Source organism: Ambystoma mexicanum, chromosome 3p, assembly GCF_040938575.1.
Source record: "Ambystoma mexicanum isolate Mex_15411 chromosome 3p, UKY_AmexF1_1, whole genome shotgun sequence".
NCBI lineage: Eukaryota > Metazoa > Chordata > Amphibia > Caudata > Ambystomatidae > Ambystoma > Ambystoma mexicanum.
This window is the reverse complement of record NC_090925.1, coordinates 248040547-248060338: the sequence shown is the minus strand read 5'-3', so window position 1 is coordinate 248060338 and position 19792 is coordinate 248040547. Positions and strand designations below refer to the sequence as shown.

The window sequence follows — 19792 nt, the reverse complement described above, 5'->3', positions numbered from 1 at the left end:
ATTGCACCTCCTACAGGCCCATATCGTTAATTTGGATAACAAAATCTTTGCAAAAATCCTGACTAGTAGGTTGATGCCACTCATGCCCGCAATGGATCTGGTTTGCAATATTAGAACGAATGGGCCTCGGCAAACGATTCATCCAAATGATAGGCCTTCTCTACAAATACCCGACATCTAAAATCAAACTCCGATACAAAAGCTCCTCCGAAATCCTCTTAGGCAGAGGGACCAGACAGGGCTGCCCACTGTCAGCATTGCTCTTTGCCCTGGTCATGGAACCCCCAGGGTCCGACCTAAGGCTTCATCATCTGCACAGAGGTCTCGCCTTCGGCCCGCACAAAATGGTGGTTTCACTTTACGCCGACGACATAGCACTCTTCCTTCGCAACCCATATAACTACCTGAATCCGGTGATGCAAGCAGTCCTCAAATTCGGCAACTTTTCAGGACTAAAAATCAATGCAAAATCGATAATTTTCCCTCTCACAGAATCAACTAAAGAATTTCAGGACGACTTTGGCTTCCACTGGCAATACTCGAAGGTCCGGTATCTGGGGATCCTCCTGTCCAGAACCAGCACTGACATCATGCAAGACAACCACGAGAAGACACTCGACGCTATCCAAACAAAAGTGAACAGATGGAAAACGCTTCCCCTCACACTTTGGGGCAGAGGGTCCCTAACGAAAATGGTGATCCTCCCTAAACTACTCTCTTTACAAACATCCCCCTACTACTCACGCAAAAATTCTTACGGCGAATAAAGTCCATCCTTCTTGACCTTGTCTGGGCTGGCAAGGTTGCCCGAATAGCACACAGCACTATGATCCTGCCCATAACGCAAGGCGGACTGGCTTTACCAGATCTAGAAAGCTACTACTGGGCAGCGCAAGCACAGTTCCTGAGCCATTGGTATGCAACACACTTCATCCGGCCACATGTGCAAATCGAAAGAGCTCTGGCAACACCCCATCTTCTCCGCGCAGTCATACTCAACGAACCACCAACACCTTAAACACCAATGAACACAATGGTCACGATTTGGAAAAAAGAAAAAAAATAGCCAAAAGAAATGGAATCCAAACCAGATATTCCCCCTCCGCCCGGTGAGAAGTATTCCAGGGATACCCATAACATCTGAAAAAGTATTCCAGCTCTGGACCAAGAAACTGCAAATCCACTCATTGGGCGAGCTGTTTCCGAACGGTTTGTTCCTCTCGATTCAGGAAGCTCGAGACAAAGGTGGAACGCCCTTGACGTTTTCATGTACTACCGAACTCGACACGCCATGCAGTTCAACTTTGCCACATTCCCGCTCCAACCGCCGACCTGGCCACTGCTTCACGGAGTGATTCAAGCCCAAGGTGATGGCTGCCTGGTGTCAAATATTTACGAAGCCTTGCTAACAGAAAAACTCACTCGCTGCTCAACAGCTCGAACAAGGTGGGAAAAATCTCTGAACACTACGATACTCGACGAAGACTCGTCATACATACTACGACTCACAAAGAAAGTGGCAATAAACACAAGGTACAAACAAATTCACTTCAACTTTGTCCATCAAGTCTACCACACTCCAGCAAGACTGCGGGCACTCGGAAGCCGACTTTGTTCACCTGGCATGGTCGTGCCCCGAAATAGGAGCTTTCTGGACAGCAGTCCTAGAGAAAATCTCGGCTATAATCAGAGTGCAACTAGAACCTGACCCAACACTGACCATGCTGGGTCTAACCAACCAACTACCAGAACATACCAGAAAACTGGCGAACCTACTTTTAGTCCTGGCACGCAGACAAATAGCTTGCAACTGGGGCAGAGGACCGCCACCCAAACTAAAGCAATGGCTCCACGATGTCACATACTGTCAAGATATCGAAATGAACTTACAAACTCTGCCCCTCCATGCACGCCTCCCTGATATCTGGGGCCTCTGCATAGTATACCTGTTAAATGCAGACGACGACTCGATTTCACAGTCTCCACCTCCAATACAAAATTGTCACGAGCAACCGGACACTTCAATAGCAGCCACGAGTGCCGAACAACAACACTAGAACGGATATGAAACTGAACCCGATATCAAGCGGGGATCGTTCCGAAGGAGGGAGGGGGGGATAAGGGGTCTCGTGACCGGTCTTGTAATGTCTTACTATATCATTGTTGTAAAACTAATAAAGAAAGTTACAAAAAAAAAAAAAGGAGGTGCCCACCCCTACTCCCCAGAAATCCCAATTGCAGCCGGGGAATGTATGGGGAAAGCAGATCTGGCTCTGATAAGGAAATGGGAAGGACAGCATCTATACCTGGAGAGACATGTACGAAGATGGGGTCTTCAGAGATTGAGTCTATGGTGGAGAAAGAAAGTCTACCTAAAAGCCAATTCCTGGGGTATAGGAGCGTCAGGAAAGCGGCTAATGCAAAATGGAAAGAATGGCCTGAAAAGCCCAAACCAGACCCATTGCTAACACTACTATACAACCTGGGGGACGGATGGCAACCAGTGTCCAGGCTCTATGCTCAACTAGCAGACAGGCCCAACCCTAAAAGCGACTCTCTGAAGCAGAGGTGGGAAGTAGACTTTGGGAACAGCATAACAAAAGGAATGGGAGAGAATCCTGCTATACCCCCGGGAAGTGTCAAGAAACGCCCGATTTAGGCTGATCCAACTACATGTCCTGTATAGGACATGCATGACCCAGAACAGAATAGCCAAATTCAGTAAGAGCACAAACCCACTGTGCCCTTGGTGCAGCTCAGAAGGGGCCGAAATGTTGCATATGTTTTGGGGGAACCCGAAGATACAGAATTTCTGGTTCAAGATGGAACAAACTTGCAGAAAGGCGGGGGTGGTGAGGTACGATTGGTCGCCGAAAGAGTGCCACCTGGGGGCCTACCCAAGACTAAGCAAAGTAAGACATTGTGAAACTCTTGGATATGGTGTGTGCTGGCCAAAAGAACTTTTGCAATGGCATGGAAAACTGCAAGGGGCCCTCAGTGCGCCCACAGGGAATTGGAGCACTGGACAGGGGCGGAAACCAGAGTTTGGTGAGATGGAGTGGCTAAAGCGGGAGGGGCATGCCCCGCTTATGAGGACTGGAAGGCCTTAATCTGGGACATATTCCATCTATCTGATGAGAAACCCCTGTGAGAGACCCCTGTTCACTGAAACAGTGGCTGACTACCGCCAGTGTCTGAACCCCTTCAACCGGGTAATCAGATCAACCAGGACTGGTCACTACAACGCCCAGAGGGATCCTGGGTGCCTGGAATGCTCGGCAAGCGGGGCTGGGAGCCCCTATACGATTATCCCACAAGTGAAGACTTTTCTTCTTAGCTGCTGCATAAGTTAATGTTAATCTCAATTTCTTAAGCACATGTTGATCAATGCTGCTAAATGATTACTGAATTGATAATGTACAACATGAATGCTAATAAAAACATTTTAAAATAAATTGCAAGGAGGTCTGTAGAGGATTAGAAAGTTGTGGCGAACGTTTGAGGGGAGGGATAGTTTGACGAGAAGCGATCCGCAGGAAGGGATGGTTGTCTGGCAGTCGATGATTGAGGGCGAAGTGTGACAAAGACTATTGCTACTCCTCCACTAGAGGGTTGGTTGAGTAGGATGAGGGAGTAGTCCAGGCGGGGAGGCTTTGTGGGCGATGGGGGCATAGTCGGAGAACTAGGTTTCCATGATAAAGACTGAGTCTGGATTGTCTGAGACGAGGAGGTCAAAGATGGTGTTTGTTTTTGCTACAGATTGGGCATTAAGAAGGATGCATCTTACTTCGGCACCGGTGGATGTTGTGCCGAGAGGGGTGGCGGGGAGTGAGCAGGATCTGGGAGGTGAGAGAAGTAGATCAGTCGATGGTGGTTGGGAAGAGTAGGCGGGCGGGGGAGGAGGTGGGAGTGGGGCAGATGGGGTTGGACGGGTGGGTGTGGGTGGATAGGTTGGGCAGACGTATTTGGGGCTGGGGATTCAAGGGTGAAGCGCATGGGGTTAGGTGTTCTAGGTGTGGTGGAGAACATTCAAGGGAGAGGGATTGGAAGCAGGTTGAGGGAGGGCAGGAGGGTGGTGATGGTGGAGGTTGAGAGATTGAGGTGGTGGGTTGAGGCAGGAGGGGCGAGAAGTAGTGAGAGATTGAAGGAGACCAGGCCAGTTTTCTTTTTTCAGGGTTTTTATTGCAGTTGGTGTGCGAGTGGGTAAGGGGGGCGATGGAGTCAGAGGGCGATGGAGATGCGGCCACTGTTCTTGCCATGGTGAGATGTGCAGTTTTTAGGGAGGGGACGGGATGAGGTTGGTGGGGGATGTTGTTGGTACTCTTGTTCAGAGGAATTGCCATAGCATTTCGGTGCTGGACTGCCCATGTGGGTGGGACAAAGACTGATATGCAAATGGATATTTCCCATCTGTGAAAGGTACAGTGAGCAAAAAGCGTGTGCTGCAAACTCATCTCAGAACAGGTTATCATGCCATGTTCTTCCTGGAGAGGAGCGCCTGCTACCTTTTTTGAAACACTTCAGTAAATTGGTTAATGCTGACCTCAATCATTATACATCACGTGAATGTCAAGCATCCTCTTTATTTGGTCTTTGTAGACCTGAAAGCGGCATTTGATTTAGTCTCTAGACAGATTCTTATTCAAAAACTGGTTGATAATGGTTGTCCGTCATACATTATCTCCTTAATTCAAGACTTGCATCATAAAAATTCCATTCAAGTCACACTGAATAACCAACCAATAACATTACTATATGCAGACGATCTGGTGATCTCAAAGACACCCAAGGGCCTGCAGAGGCAGTTAAATGCCCTGGATGTCTATGCCCAAGCAAACCACCTTACCATAAATGTATTGAAAACAAAAGTTATGGTGTGTAACACCGAACAAAAATAAGAAAAAACAAATATGGTCATTAGTAGGTGCAACGTTAAAATGTGTTCAACAATGTATTTAGGCATGGTAATATCAAGCCAAGGCGATGCAAAGATTTACAGAAAGAATCTTAAAACCAAGTTAACAACTTCAATGTCTCAAGCTAAGATGATTCAGGCAAAATTTGGGAAATTTACTTTAATGCCCGTCATCACATACTACTTAAAAAAAAGTTAACCCCATCTTTCTGTATGCCTCTTAAACTAAAACAATCTTGCAAGAAGGTATATGGACTAAATTAGAAGGGAAATTCTGGTGCAGTCAGTTACACTTACCACAATGTGTTCCGGTTCCCTCTATTCTTAATGAGCTGGGATTGATTTCATTGTATGCACGATATCAATGGCAAGTTATTGCAATGTTTAGGAAGTGCATTTTGGCTCTCCAGTCCCCTACCGGCCCGAGTGTGTTGGCCAGGTATTTTTTTACTCTAATGAAAAATTCATCTTTCAATGGGGTAAATTGGTTGTACATGCCTTGGCATCAGTAGACCTTTCATTGTTAACACTGATTCAGAACCCAATGCATGTAAAGACATTTTTCAGATGGATTGGATCCAGACAAGATCTAAATGTGAAAGGTTTTGTGATTTCATTGGAAATATATTTAATGGGAAGAGATATGGTAATCCAGAAAAATACCTGATTCAACATCTATCAGTGGCACACAGATGTGACTTTATCCGTTTAGGTTTTAATCTTTGTAATACCAGGAAAGTTCAAGCAAGGCGTTTAAAGAAAAACATTTGAAAATGTATGTTTTTGTAACCAATCAGGCCAAAAAGAGACTGTCATCTTATGGTCGAGTGCCTAGTCCTGGCTACTTTAAGATGTAAATATTTTAAGAAATTTTTGAATGATTGTGAGGTAACATTGGCGCACTTATGGCACACAATTCACACAGGATATTTAACCACGTATGAATCATTGCTATCAACTACCTGAAAGAACAAAAAATGTACGATGTTGAAACAACAAGGATTGTATAGCCGGACATTATGCCTAAGAAGGAACAAAAGAAAAACTATTTTTAGAAACATTGGATAAAAGTGGAACAGATCTTATTTATTATGACTATATTTTTTTCCTCTTTTCTCTTATTTTCTTTTCTAATCTGATTGTTTTTTTTTCTTTTTTCATTTAATTGATTCTTTTAGGAGGTGTGTTTTTTTAAAATGTTATGTATATATCTAAAGTTGACTTAGTTCAGCTAAATTAAAAGAAAAAAAATGGAGACTTGTCAGTCTCATGCTCTTTTTTCATTGTCCAAGGCATCCACAGCTTTCCAAACAAATTTTTGTCCTCAACCAGTTGATTAGGGAGGCCTGGGTTTCTGGCTTAAACCCCGAGTTCTTGAGCCAAGTGTGTCTTTTGAGAAGAGTACCCAGGCCAGGGTCTGCCCGCAGTTTCTGCTACATCCAATGTGTTTTTTAGAATGTTGTGGGTCACCTGCTTCCCTTCCGAGCCAAAATCACCAGTAGGCGGGACAACACCGGTTCCAGTACTTCTTGGAGACCCTCCTGAAGTAAGTTCCACTGCACATCACTGTAATTTACAACAAGTGTCGTATTATTAGTAATTCTTGTGGAGTATGCTGCAGAAGTGGTAACGTTTGCAGAGGGCATACCATTTTTGCATTCTGTGTTGGGGGAGGGGGGAGTGTCCTCTGCAGTAGGCAATGGCACCCCAGCCTCTTCCTGTTAGTAGTGATGACCAGGGAGTCTGGAGTGGCATGCCCCCAGATATACAACGGGTCAGAAGGGGAGTGGCGAAAATTATGGTTGATGGCCCTTGTAAGGGAAGGGGACAACAGAATATACGAGGTGCTTCGTGATGGAATTTAGCAGTGGGATTGGCAGACTCGTGGGGGGTTTCTCCTTTAGTATGTCTTCTAAAAAGTCAGTGGTTTGTACAGCTTCAGGTGTGGCAATTTAGAAATTGTCTGCAGCCCTTTTCAGGATTGAGTTAAAGGCAATTTGATCATCAATAGGTGAAGCTCGTCTGTGGTGGCGAGGATGGAGGATCCAGACAAATGGTGTCTGGGTCAGGAGTTTGAGTGGGGGAAAGCCAAGGTGCTTCCTCTACAGGCTGAACTTGACCCAAATCTGGGCACTTGTCCCGTGTGTCCTGGACAAATGGGTTGTCTTCCTGACCATAGTTATCCTCGTAGACCTCTTCAGGTTCCGAGAACTCAAAAACCTCTTCCTAAGGAGTTTGACTTGGAAAGCGTCTGTAACTTTGGAAAACTAGAACAGGAATCCTCCGCCCTAGGTCTTTTCAGGGTAAAACTTTTCAGAAAAGTCTACAAACTGAAGGTTTGTCCATATAGCTCTCAAACCTCTCTGGTCCACAGGGATGAACCAGAAGGGCCAGGAAAGTGGGCACCGGGGGGAGGAGGGCTCTACAGGACGAAAAGTGTCCTTCAAAAGGAGGTGACTTATTAGCCAAAGTCTTAGAGAGGGACTGAGACCCTTCAGAATACTCCTCTCGACGAGAGGATGTGCTTTCCGGTTTACTCACCACCAAAACAATGCTGCGAGACTCTCGCATAGCTCTGGTGGATTAGGGAGACATTGACACGCCTGTAGGGGTCAAGGTTTTTGGCTCTGCTGAAATGTTTGGGGCTGATGCTCTCTTAGACAGCGCATCAACGCTTTTGTGTTTTTAGCAGAGACGCCCTTACGGGTGGAATGCCCGGACGCATGCCGAGACGACAGATGCACGAAGGGCGGATGATCGTGAGGCTCGGTAGGCTCTGTCTAAACTTTCGGCGGGCCTGTTGGAGTCTGACGCTTCCTTGACGTATCTGTCGAGGGAGCTTGTGGGGTTGTATGCTTATCCTTGTGGTGTGGGTGTGCCCCTGTCCCTGGGGTGTGCTCTCCCCATAGCAGTATCAGAGGCCTGCCTGTCTGGGCTGGGCAACCGGACGGTTCCGCAGAAAGGTCTATGGCCTCTACATCAGAGCCATGGATGCTGCTAGAAACCACGTCACTCAAGGTGATGCCGCCGACGGAGGAACAACTTTCGACATGCATGGCGTAGGCCATCCACCGTTTCGTCCGCCTATCCTTCAGCGTCTTCGGATGGAAACCTCGGCAAGACTTGCAGGACTGTGTGTCATGATTACGAGGCAGACACGTGTTGCACTTATAGTGTGCGTCTTTCAAAGGGTATTTTCCGTTACAAAACGGACAAAATTTACACCGAGTCTTCTCCATAGCAGATGTAAAGGACAGCAGCCGGACCAGACGGGAAAAGGAAATGCATTCTCAAAAAATCAAACTCCAGGGCCTCACTCTCCCTACTGTATTGGCCTGGCTGCAGGGCTGAGGCCACGTGGGCAACAGAGTCAAAAGATGCACCTGTCCCTGAAAGCAGTAGACTTCTTTGGCATAGGGGTCCACAGGTAGCCGTCCAAGATGAACGTCAAAGACTAACGACCATCGGTCGTGGGACAAAAATTATGAATTGGCAATATATCTCTTAGGAGCTCTGCATAGGGCGACCAACTAGTTGGGCGTCAAAAACAATCTGAGGGACTTCGATGCGCAAGTGTTTTTAAGTACACTACACGGCACATTAGGGATAGTGTTACAGGCTCGCCCACGTCAACGTCCTCTTTCGATCCTCAAAAGATGCAATACTTCACGTGTACCACTACATGTCGGACTATGTGCACAGCACGTGATTCTAAGCACATTAACAAGCATCAGAAATATGTATTCTATTTAGTGTTGTGCGATACTTCTACCTGTTAGTCATTTTCATAGTGTTCGGCCATAAATAAATAACTTTTATACATATTGTCCAAGTGTAATTTGTGACGCCCATTGTGTGTACTCATTGTGGACCTTTTTAGTAGCTCACCACCACTTGAGACTTAGCCTAGACCACTCGCACTCCTACCTTGAACTGATTTGGCTACAGCTCCTAGAGGCAGTCTATACATCTTTCCCCCAGGCCAGAGTATAGAAAAGCCCTAACAGCCACTACCGGACATAAGAGGAACGTCAGCACTGTCCCTTAACAGGTGCTGGATCAGGCCTTGCGTTGGTGGCATTGGTAACTGGTGCAGCGACTGGCTGGTCGGTGGTGGGGTCACCGAGCACCGCCATGGGGATGAATCATCCACAGGAACTGTTGTGTGCCTTTTGCAGTGTTATTCCAAGGTGATGGGGCGGGGATGGAGCTGGTGGAAGAGGGGGCCTGGTAACCTGCTGTTTCCAGCGGCAATAATTCCAGCAGTTTTGATGGCGGTATCTGTATTACTGGCATGAATTGGCCGGTAATACAGTCCGATTGCTGTATTTGCTGTTAAAATTTCAAGCGGCTGTGCACGTGCCCGACAACTCGTGATAGGCCAGTAATTCCAGCAACTTCCCTGCCTGTAACACTAATACCGGCTTGTCTGTAATTCCACCGCCTTACTGGTAAACTCAATGAGCCCCAGTATCACTCAAAGCAGGTAACAGGTGAATGTGACTGCAGTAACCCCTTTACAAAAGTCTGAGGCACTGGTTGGGAATACTGTGAAGGGAGAGGAAAAATAAAACTTGAATAGGGCCCTGCTAGCCTTTGACATTAGGTATACCAGCACAGCAAGCCTCAGCTGCGACCAGCAAGACGAAGAGTTAAAGGATTGGAAGCCAAGTATTATACAGATAAAACTATAAAAGCTAAGCAGCAGTTTGAGACTGAAAGTAAAATGATAATCCATTCCTCATTTGCAAAGGAAACTAGCAAGGAAGGAGAGCCCACTTTTTGCTCGTTCGAGGTGTGGAATAAAATTTGAAGCTGAAGTGGGAATCGCAACTAGACCAGTAGCTGGATTTGGCTTTTTCTGTGAATGTGTGCTATTTTCCCCATTCTACTTTGTGAGCTGCTGGTAATTTTGAAAATCTGACCAATCTAAACTGAAGGTAATGGCACAACTGGCGAAGGCCGTTGGGAAAGGCCGACGCCGCTCTCTGCAGCTCCGCTGCGAGGGCCTCACACCAGGAACCCCCCCAGGATCCACAGCTGCAGCCCCCACCCCGCCGCCATTATGATGCACGCGGCCCGGCCCGCGGTGCACATGGAGGAGCAGAGCCCCTCCCACACAGCGCGACTCGGCACAGCTGATCCAGGCACAGCTGATCTGCCTGCCGCGCCCGCCAGCCCCTCCTCTCCTGCTTTAAAGGGAGAGGAGGCAGACCGGCAGGCGAAGCCGCAGTCTGGCGAAGGCCGTTGGGAAAGGCCGACGCCGCTCTCTGCAGCTCCGCTGCGAGGGCCTCACACCAGGAACCCCCCCAGGATCCACAGCTGCAGCCCCCACCCCGCCGCCATTATGATGCACGCGGCCCGGCCCGCGGTGCACATGGAGGAGCAGAGCCCCTCCCACACAGCGCGACTCGGCACAGCTGATCCAGGCACAGCTGATCTGCCTGCCGCGCCCGCCAGCCCCTCCTCTCCTGCTTTAAAGGGAGAGGAGGCAGACCGGCAGGCGAAGCTGCAGTCTGGCGAAGGCCGTTGGGAAAGGCCGACGCCGCTCTCTGCAGCTCGACGGCGCGCAAGGCGCCATTATGCTGTCCCACACAAGGTAAGGCCACTTGCCTTAATATCTGCATGTCCCACTCATCATGGGGGAAGGCCCTCCCTACTACTTTGCGCACAGTGCCGTGCAGCTTCAGAAACGCACGACTCCGGTCGCGCACCCGCCCCACCATCACCTACACCCCGAATATAGTAGACCGTAACCTAAAGGTAGGTCTCAGATGTTTGCCACCGTCACGCAGGCACAACTCTAACTCGACTTACCCGGATGACACTCTTGTGCCCCACAGGCCTGCCTGCGCCACGGCACCATTGTACACTGAAGCCACTGCACCTCATCCCCGCCCAATCTCATCAGACGCCCAAATCAAAATGCCCATTACTAACACTGTCGCGGAACTACCATCTACGCCCAGGCCAAGTGATGCCTACAAGCCCAATGTGGCTACTATTGTCTCTGCTGCACTTACACCTCATGTGGATTATGTACCGCCAGTTATGCCTAGTGATGCCCCCATGCCAAATGTTGATATTGTTGACACTGTTGATACTACTGCCCTTATGCCTAATGATGTTTCTGCATTGCCTGTTATGCCTAGTGATGCCCCCATGCCAAATGTTGATATTGTTGACACTGTTGATACTACTGCCCTTATGCCCAATGTTGTCTCTGCATTACCTGTTATGCCTAGTGCCGACACCACGACCAATCCCAAAAACATACTACCCCCTATCCCTGACCCACCCACTACCCCCCCCAGACCACCCACCTCTATCACACCTCCTCCGGTCCACACCCTCAGTTGCGCCCTGCTCAACGCTCGCTCCGTACCTGCCCACGCCCTCGACATCAACGACCTGATCATTAAGGACAATCTTGACCTCCTATTCCTCACAGAAACTTGGCTCAATGAAAGTTCAGGCCCGGCACTATCTCTGGCTATTCCGTCGGGGTACTCCATATTCAGGAAGGACCGCACCTTTCAAAGAGGTGGTGGCGTGGCCCTCATCGCCAGGGAAACCTTTGCTATTAGGGAAATGGCAGGGCAACTTGACCACAATAGTGACTACCTCCCACTCAAAATTAATGTTTCTCCTAACTGCACCATAACTGTGCACATTGTCTACAGACCTCCGGGTCCTTGCACTGACTTCCATGACACCCTCATCTTCGCACTGTCTAACAACATCAAAAAGACTTCACAGGTCATACTCCTGGGCGACTTCAACTTGGGGCTCAATGACCCTAAGGACCCCCATGCCAAAACCCTCAAGAACGCCCTATCCACCCTGGGCTTTGCGCAATCTGTCTCTGACTCCACCCACATCAAGGGGCGCACCCTCGACTGGATCAGTCAACATAGCTGCTCACTACTTGTCACGGAAAACACGCCCATCCCATGGTCTGACCACCACTACATCCAATTCAACCTTCGCACCAAAAAAGAGACCAACTCACCTCCCGCCCCCTGCCCAGCTACTCTCGCCAGGAGCTCCCGCCAGCTCACAGCCGAGAATTTAGCACCCTACCTCCGCAACCCCGCCTTGCAGGCCCCATTCTCCAACAACCCAGAAACCCTAGCCAACACTTTCAAAGAAGTCATCACCCAAGCAGTTGACGCCGTTGCGCCACTGACGCTCAAAAAAGCTAAGAAAACCAAACACGCTAATTCATGGTTCTCCAAAGAACTCCTTGAACAACGGGCGCAAAAGAGGACTGCCCTCTCCATTTGGAAAGCTAACCCTTCAGAAACCACCAAAAATGCGTTCAAAGCCATCTCTAAATCCTACAAAACTAACATCACCCTAGCTAAAGCTGCCTCCTTCAACGCTAGGATCTACGACGCCAAATCTGGGTCAAAGGAAATTTTCACCATATTCAGGGAACTGGAAAAACCATCCTCTCCTCCTCCTGCTCTCATCAAAGATGACAACTGGTGCAATAGCATTCAATCCGCAATGCTAGACAAGCTTAACACTCTTCAAACTAAAATTCGTGGCCACCAAAAAGCCCTTTCCCGCCTCATAGCTAACCTACATAGTCAACCCACCACACCGTCCACCACTAATCCTTCTCCATCTTTTGACTTCAAAGATATTACTGAGCACGAGGTCATCACCCTGCTCAAGTCCATCAAACCCTCCAACTGTAAGGGAGATGCCTGTCCAGCTAGTCTCATTAAAGACTCAGCACAGATCCTAGCTCCTTTCCTTACAGCATTCATTAATTCATCCTTCCAGTCTGGCCACGTTCCATCCGGACTTAAGGAGGCCTGGGTACGCCCACTCCTCAAAAAACCCTCGCTGGACCCAACGATCCCGGGGAATTATCGACCTATCACCACTGTACCCTTCCTGCTGAAAATCTTGGACAAAGCAGCTTACCTGCAAGTCCAAAAGTTCCTTGAAGAAAACCGTCTCCTTGGCCTGCGGCAATCTGGCTTCCGCCCACGACACGGCACCGAAACGGCTCTCTTGGACCTAAAGAACCAAATGGACGATCTAAGAGACGCAGGGAAACCTGCTCTCCTTCTGCTCCTGGATCTATCCGCCGCCTTTGACCTGGTGGACCACAACACCTTGTGTCACCATCTAGCTACCCAAGCTAACTTTTCCCCCAAAGCTTGTGAATGGATTTCCTCCTTCCTCCAAGAAAGGGCCATGAAAGTCTTCTCCGATTCAGCCTGTGCCACCCCTAGCCACATCACCTGCGGTGTGCCTCAGGGCTCATGTATCGCGCCCACGCTCTACAACCTCTTCACGAGGCCACTGTTCAGCATCCTTGACTCCCTGGGCATCTCGTATACCAACTATGCGGATGACACCCAGGTCCTCATCCCACTCACAGGCGACTACCTGGCGGATACTAAAACTCTTACCACCATCTACTCCACTATCCAATCATGGATGGCAGACAACTGGCTATGCCTCAATAGTGAAAAAACCGAACTCCTCCTCATAGGAGCACCTTCCACGCTGGGGAACCTCGGTGTACAGTACTCTTCCTTCACTATTGACAACATTCCCATCAAGGTCTCCAATCATGTGAAGACACTCGGAGTCTACCTAGACTCCGACTTGTCAATGGATAGACAGGTCAATGCCATTGCCTCCTCCTCAGCCTATTACTCGAAAGTCCTCAACGCTGCCAGACCTTTCTTGTCACGCCAGAATTGCCTCACCATTGCCAGGGCAATAATTGGATCTAGGCTGGACTACTGTAATGCCCTACTCGTTGGGACCTCCAATAAGAACCTGGCCAAACTTCAGCTAGTTCAAAATAATGCACTTAGGGCGGCCACAGGCACCGCGAGAAAAGACCACATCTCAAGTCAGAAGACAGGCACACTGGCTTCCGGTGAAAGAGAGGATTGTTTTCAAAACACTCGCCCTCACCCACAAATGCCTCCATTAACTTGCTCCACCCTACCTGACCCGAAGAATCACCAAGCACTCTGCCACCAGACCATTAAGAACGTGCTATTCCAACACGATTGTCACGCCCAAATCACGCAAGGTGCGCGCCGGTGGTGCCAGCTTTCCCACGCGGGCCGCCACCCACTGGAACGCACTGCCACCTCACATCAGAATGATTGAATCCCACCAAGCCTTCCGCAAAGCTGTTAAAACCAAGCTCTTTGTATGAAACGTACCTGACTGCATTCTGTCACTGTATTATGATTATCATTCTTCACTTGTAACTATGCCTGTAATTGTGTATCCATAAGACCTCTCGTCTCATGCATATCTGCTGAATTAAGAATCCAACACCTACTTGTAACAGCGCCTCGATGTCCATGGGCTGCAAGTGCGCTATACAAATGTGAATAAATAAATAAACCCTTGTGGCGTGGCCCATTAGTTCGAAGCTTAACTAGTCCACTAAACCCAATTTCAACCACAACTAGATTCAGCCTGCCAACTTACCACTTTCAACTAAGTAAATATTCTGCCAGGAGGTAACAAAACCAATCAATCTGCAAATGTAATGTGTGTCCATTTGACCGATAAGTTACTTGTTGGCGGACCTGAAATTAGTCCCAAGTCAATATTTTGCACCATATAGCCAGTCCAATTATAGTAAAATTGTGCAGTATACACTTTAATCTCATTCGACATCACTATTAACACCTCAATCTAGAGATAATTTAAAACTGCAAAAAACTTAGACTAAACATCCTAGTTTGAGTAAACCAATGCAGTGCCATTTAAACACAAGACTCTGGGTTCCCAGTACTGGGCTATCCAATTGCTCTAACAAACCTTTAAAGTTCAATTTCTTCTTAAATTCTTTGTCAAGTTCTTCTCTGTTGAACTGTGCATTTGCAGTTTCAAAATCAAAGTCTCCTTCAAATTTGATTGCATTCTCTTTTGTGCTGACTGGCCGGTTCTGTCCTCTGGACCGATTCCGTGTTCTCCTGTTGCCTGTAATTTAGTTAAATGAGAAATATAGTGGAATCATCAAAACAAAGTGAAGCTGAAAAAGCGTGTAACTATCGTGCTCTGCAAGACCATCCTAAATCTGGTCTAAGGCCATTCAGCAATCCCAACATGGGGTATCCAGCGAGTTGAAGGATTCACAATGCATACATACAAAAGACAAATCAAAGAATGGTACAGGGCCCTTCATGGCCCACTTGGCATTGTCCGCCGGCACAGAGAAACCTACAAAAGATTGAGTGGGAAGACTAAAGTGATGTGCACAATTTAGCTCTTAGTGTTGATATGTGCAGTTCAGAAAAAGATGGGGTGCGTGGATAATGTAGGTGGAAAGGTGTATAGTGATAACCAGACTGGGCATATCCTGGGTTGTGGGACAAGAGGGTTGGAGTTACTTTGGATATCCAGTGCAATATTGTGGTGATCTTTCCATCTGTTCATGCAGGTTGCACTCTGAGGTTCAGCATGGGCCTTTATGATTGAGTGTTATTGTGTGGCAGATGTCACCAGTTCTTGTTGGATGAGGCCCTCCCCACCAAGTGTATAATAAAATAGCACAGACTAATAAATGCACCATGGTAAACGTTGGACAGGTTTATAATTTGCAAATTGACAACATTACATGCAAAATAGCACAATAAATAAACAGAAACCAGTGACTAGCCCTTACCAGTACATGTCATGGTAATGCTGAAGTTACAATGGGATGTATGGTTGGCTAGGTCAGTTGATTGCCCATGGAGAGAGAGAGTGTCCAATCACATGGTGTTCACATACCATGTATGAGTGCTGATGTTGAAGTATCTGATGCATCAGTGACCAGTGTACTACAAAAGGCATCCCCAAGCTTTGATAACTGGCAGTGTGCCAAAAACAGCATATCATTGCATAACTTATTTTGCATAACTTATTTTTGCCATTTGGTTTAATAAGCCTGCACAACTTTTTTTAAGCCATACGATCAAGAATGGAAATCAAAGAATTACAGAAAGACAATGCACGTCAAACATTTCATATTATGCCGTTAGGGAGAAATTTCATTTCTGTGCCAATTCTCTTCAACCGTAGAAACCCCCAGCTCTTTTGCTTGACTTGGGGCTTGTGATTCTTTTACTCCTGAGTGATTGGGACCTTTTTCTCACTCCCTCATGTAGTTTTCCTGACTGGAATTCTTGTTTTTACTTTTTTATGGAGTCTGACAAACGCCATAGGCATCTGCCTCTCATATAGTGACATCACCTTAGGTACAGTGCCACTAAGGAGTCCCTCGGACTTCAGTGAAAGTTATATTACATTTTCTTGGGTGAACTAATGTTCCCAAGAATAGCAAGATGATCCCAGTCTTAACTTTCTCTTTGTGGGCCCAGCAAGCACCACCTTATGTGGAGTGCTTGGGGTTACTTTGTAATTCCCACTTCTAATGGGACATTTTCTGTTACACTAACTTACTTTAAATGGCTGGTGGCAGTGGTTTACCTTTACTACCAGTGTGCATTCCTACTGCAGGCTAAACCCTCATCTGCAGTACAGCAGGCATGAGTGATCGTATTTTCCAAAATGGACCGGTCTTTTTTTGCCATTTTCTGTTTGTTAGTTCTTTCTTGGCTTTTGCCCTGTTAGTTGAAACTGGCTAGAGCCCTTTGTGCGTTTTGCGGGCTTCAGCCCTGAAGCCAGACCAGGCTCCAGTGTCTGGAAAGGCAGGAAGTGAAGGAGGGTGCCAAAACTTCCATGTCCTTTATCTCTAGGTGGGCCCGAGTGAAACCAGTCCTGATTGGACAGCCACCCTGTGTGATTGACAGCATAGATAATTAAAATAAAAAAATATAAAATAAATCACGTAAAAAAAACAAAGTTTTTGGGACTAGAGGCAGAGTCAACCAATGGAGAGGAACATCCGAAGAAGAAGTGATGACACCAGCAGCCCCCATCTGGGCCAGGAGTACCCGGTGAAGCCCTGCAGTGGTAATGACCCAGTTTTCATATCGACTTGGGAGACCCGTACGGGATGACTTCCTCCAAATAGCCTCAAGACAAGCTTTCATTTGGCGCAACCCCTGACTTGCTGTGCCTCACCAGAGCCGCAGAAGCCCAATGCTTGGGGTCAGGTGTCCTATAAGCATTGACGAGTGCATTGTCTTGCGAAGTCTGAATCTGTCCAAATCTTCGTGGGCATCCAGAGGACCCTGTAGAAGCAGGAAATCTTGACCCAGAGTCCAGGACCGAGGGCGCAAGCTTCTTCAAACCAGAGTTTTCGTTCTTCATGGACGCCAAGGAAAATGAGCCAAAACACTGTAGTGCTGCTGAGACAAAGTAACTCCATTGCTAGGGAGTCCCTCTACCAAGTACTGCTGCAGGAGCCCGCAAGACATCCTCCCTTTTTTGTCACGACCAATGTTCAGTAACAAGGGTCTGACAAGCTGTAGAAAGGAGAAATCCAGCTGGAACATTTTTCTTCGAATCGCAGGTACTGTGGGGCTTGGGGTTTTCACCTTTTAGCCATAAATTGTGCTTCCTATCGTTCAAAGTACTTTTGGATTTGATCTCAACTCACCTGCACTGGCCTAAGAGCTTGTGCTCTTTACAAAGTAGCTCACTTGAGTTACTGTGATTTCTTCTGAACTTACTAACTTTGTCAAGACTATCGAAGACGTGCATCACAACTATTAACTTTGTCCATTGACTTTGGCTGTCCTGGCTCCCTAGAGGCACTCCTCTGAACCTACTGGCGTTGGCAGTACTTGTTCCTTCATAGGTTATAATAGTTGCCTATTACTGCTGGAATAATAGTCACCCGCCTCCCGTTAGGAGATTGAAATTATTTTACAAACTGTTTAATGTTCTAAATCTTATTCTAACATTTCCTTTCACAACTCCATAACTGAATTGGTATCTGAAAAAGGTGCAATACTGACCTTTACTGAAATCACTCTGTGCTGGAACATGTGTTGGCATACGAAATGTCTTTACCAACTTTTGCCTTTTAAAAATCGGAATCCTAACGGATTGAATGTTACTAGTAGCTAAAGCTTTTTAAAGAATGCTTATATAAACCTTGTGTACATTATAAATATGTGTACATAACTTCAAGTGTGCATTACTTGGCTTCTTGTACTTCCCGATTTCAATTTTACAGCTCTACAGCCCACATTACCCATCTTAAAATGAGCCTGGCTGCTCAGTCACTACCAAGCAGATAAGTCTTGTGTAGTCCTCACCAGTTGGACTGCACTATTTCTTACCCAACATAAACCATTAAAAAGCCAATACATTATTCAAAATACTATACAAATATTTTCATTAAAATACATAAGATCATAAAAATGTCAATCACAAATCTAATGGCTGCAATCGATAAGGATACTTGCTTACTAGATCAAATACTAAATTAATAGTTCAAGAAATAACATTGAAATCCAGCAACTTCAAAGGTAAACTAAAAAACATTCCTGCAAGGTTTCCAGTTTTCCGTTTTTACACATCCATCCAACAGTCAATGCGCTTTGTCCATTAAAAAAAAAATGGAAAAAACACAGAAAAGGTGTCTGGTTCTGTATGAGGTCACTCGCATACATTGCAGGCCAATAATCGAATAGTAGATTTGTAGTAGGAGTGTGTAAATGTTTGTTTTAAAAAAAATAATTTTATTAATTTTATTTCAACAAACCAAACTTGCAGTGCATACAGTAACATTATGAACATACATCTCTGCAACATGTCCACTGCTTCTCCTCTTCCCTCCCCCCCTTACGAGCCTATTTCCTTCCGTGTTCTGTTTCTGCATCTTGTGTTAAGGATTCATCCTCCATATTTTCCGTTGAGTCTTGTGGTAGCCCAAATAACTCTGCTATCAATTGTTTCCAGGCTATCAGGGTCTCAGCCTCTCCCCCCCGCACCCCCCCCCCATTACTTGCATCCTGCCATACCACAGTTTCCACTTCGGCCCATTTCTGTAGATCTTTCCACCATGCTTCTAGTCTTGGTCTGTCTTCGATCCCATAGCAATTCTCCTCTTTGCAAGTGCATATGCCAAGTCCTTTAATTTACTCACATGTTTGAGTTTATGCGGTCTCAGAAACCCTCCCATCAAACAGGCACACACCGTGTCCACCACAATTTTGATTCCTTTTTCAGCCAACTTGTGCGCCACCTCGCCCCAAAAATGCTCAATGACTGGGCATGACCAAAACATGTGCACTATTACAGGATTTTCTTCATCACATTTGGGGCATGCTTGTCCCACATTTTTGAATTTAGCTATTCTCTGGGGCGCCATATACGCCCTATGGGTTACGTACAGTAGTATCTGTTGCAGTCTTGCATTTTGACACTTTTTTGTGGTACCTTTGGGCTCGTTCCCACATCCCATCACTCATTGGGGCTCCTACTTCCTCTTCCCTGTCCGTCTCAATTGCACCACTTCCTTCCCCACCTTGGACATCATCAACTTATTCTAGATATCTCGTGCCCCCCACCCCCCCTCTGCGACGTCGTATATTGTATCAATATTAGTGTCCGGTTCTTCTGCTAGTGCTAATTCGGACCATGTCTCCTTGATTTTCCGCACCACCGTGTGGTAATATACTGGCACGTATGTAACCCAGTTTCTTCCTCTAATATCGCAAAGTCCCTTATGTCCCCCTCCTGCCATATATCGCCCATGGTTGCTATCCCACCGGTTCCAAGTGTTTCCTAATCATCCTTAATTGCTTGTCTTTGCCGGTCAACGCCACTAGTGGTACCTGCGGGGAGCACGGGAATGAGTACACCATCAGCTGGCAGGCCCTGCACAATATCTTCGACCCTAGTATCTTTGGGCGCCCTGCCATGTCTGCCTTAGGCAGCCACATCATTTCCTTTCGGAAGTATGGGGCACAGTCCTGTCGT

General features: G+C 47.0%; 1 protein-coding gene across 3 annotated transcripts in view; it reads right to left on the bottom strand.

The window, feature by feature from the left end:
* The window catches only part of LSM14B (LSM family member 14B), a 321849-nt gene that overhangs the window by 112515 nt on the left and 189542 nt on the right, over window positions 1-19792 (bottom strand). For all 3 annotated transcript variants that reach the window (XM_069650715.1, XM_069650714.1, XM_069650713.1), the window contains one exon: window positions 14732-14893. In XM_069650715.1, coding sequence (XP_069506816.1) covers window positions 14732-14893 — 162 coding nt within the window. The remainder of the gene's footprint in view (window positions 1-14731; window positions 14894-19792) is intronic.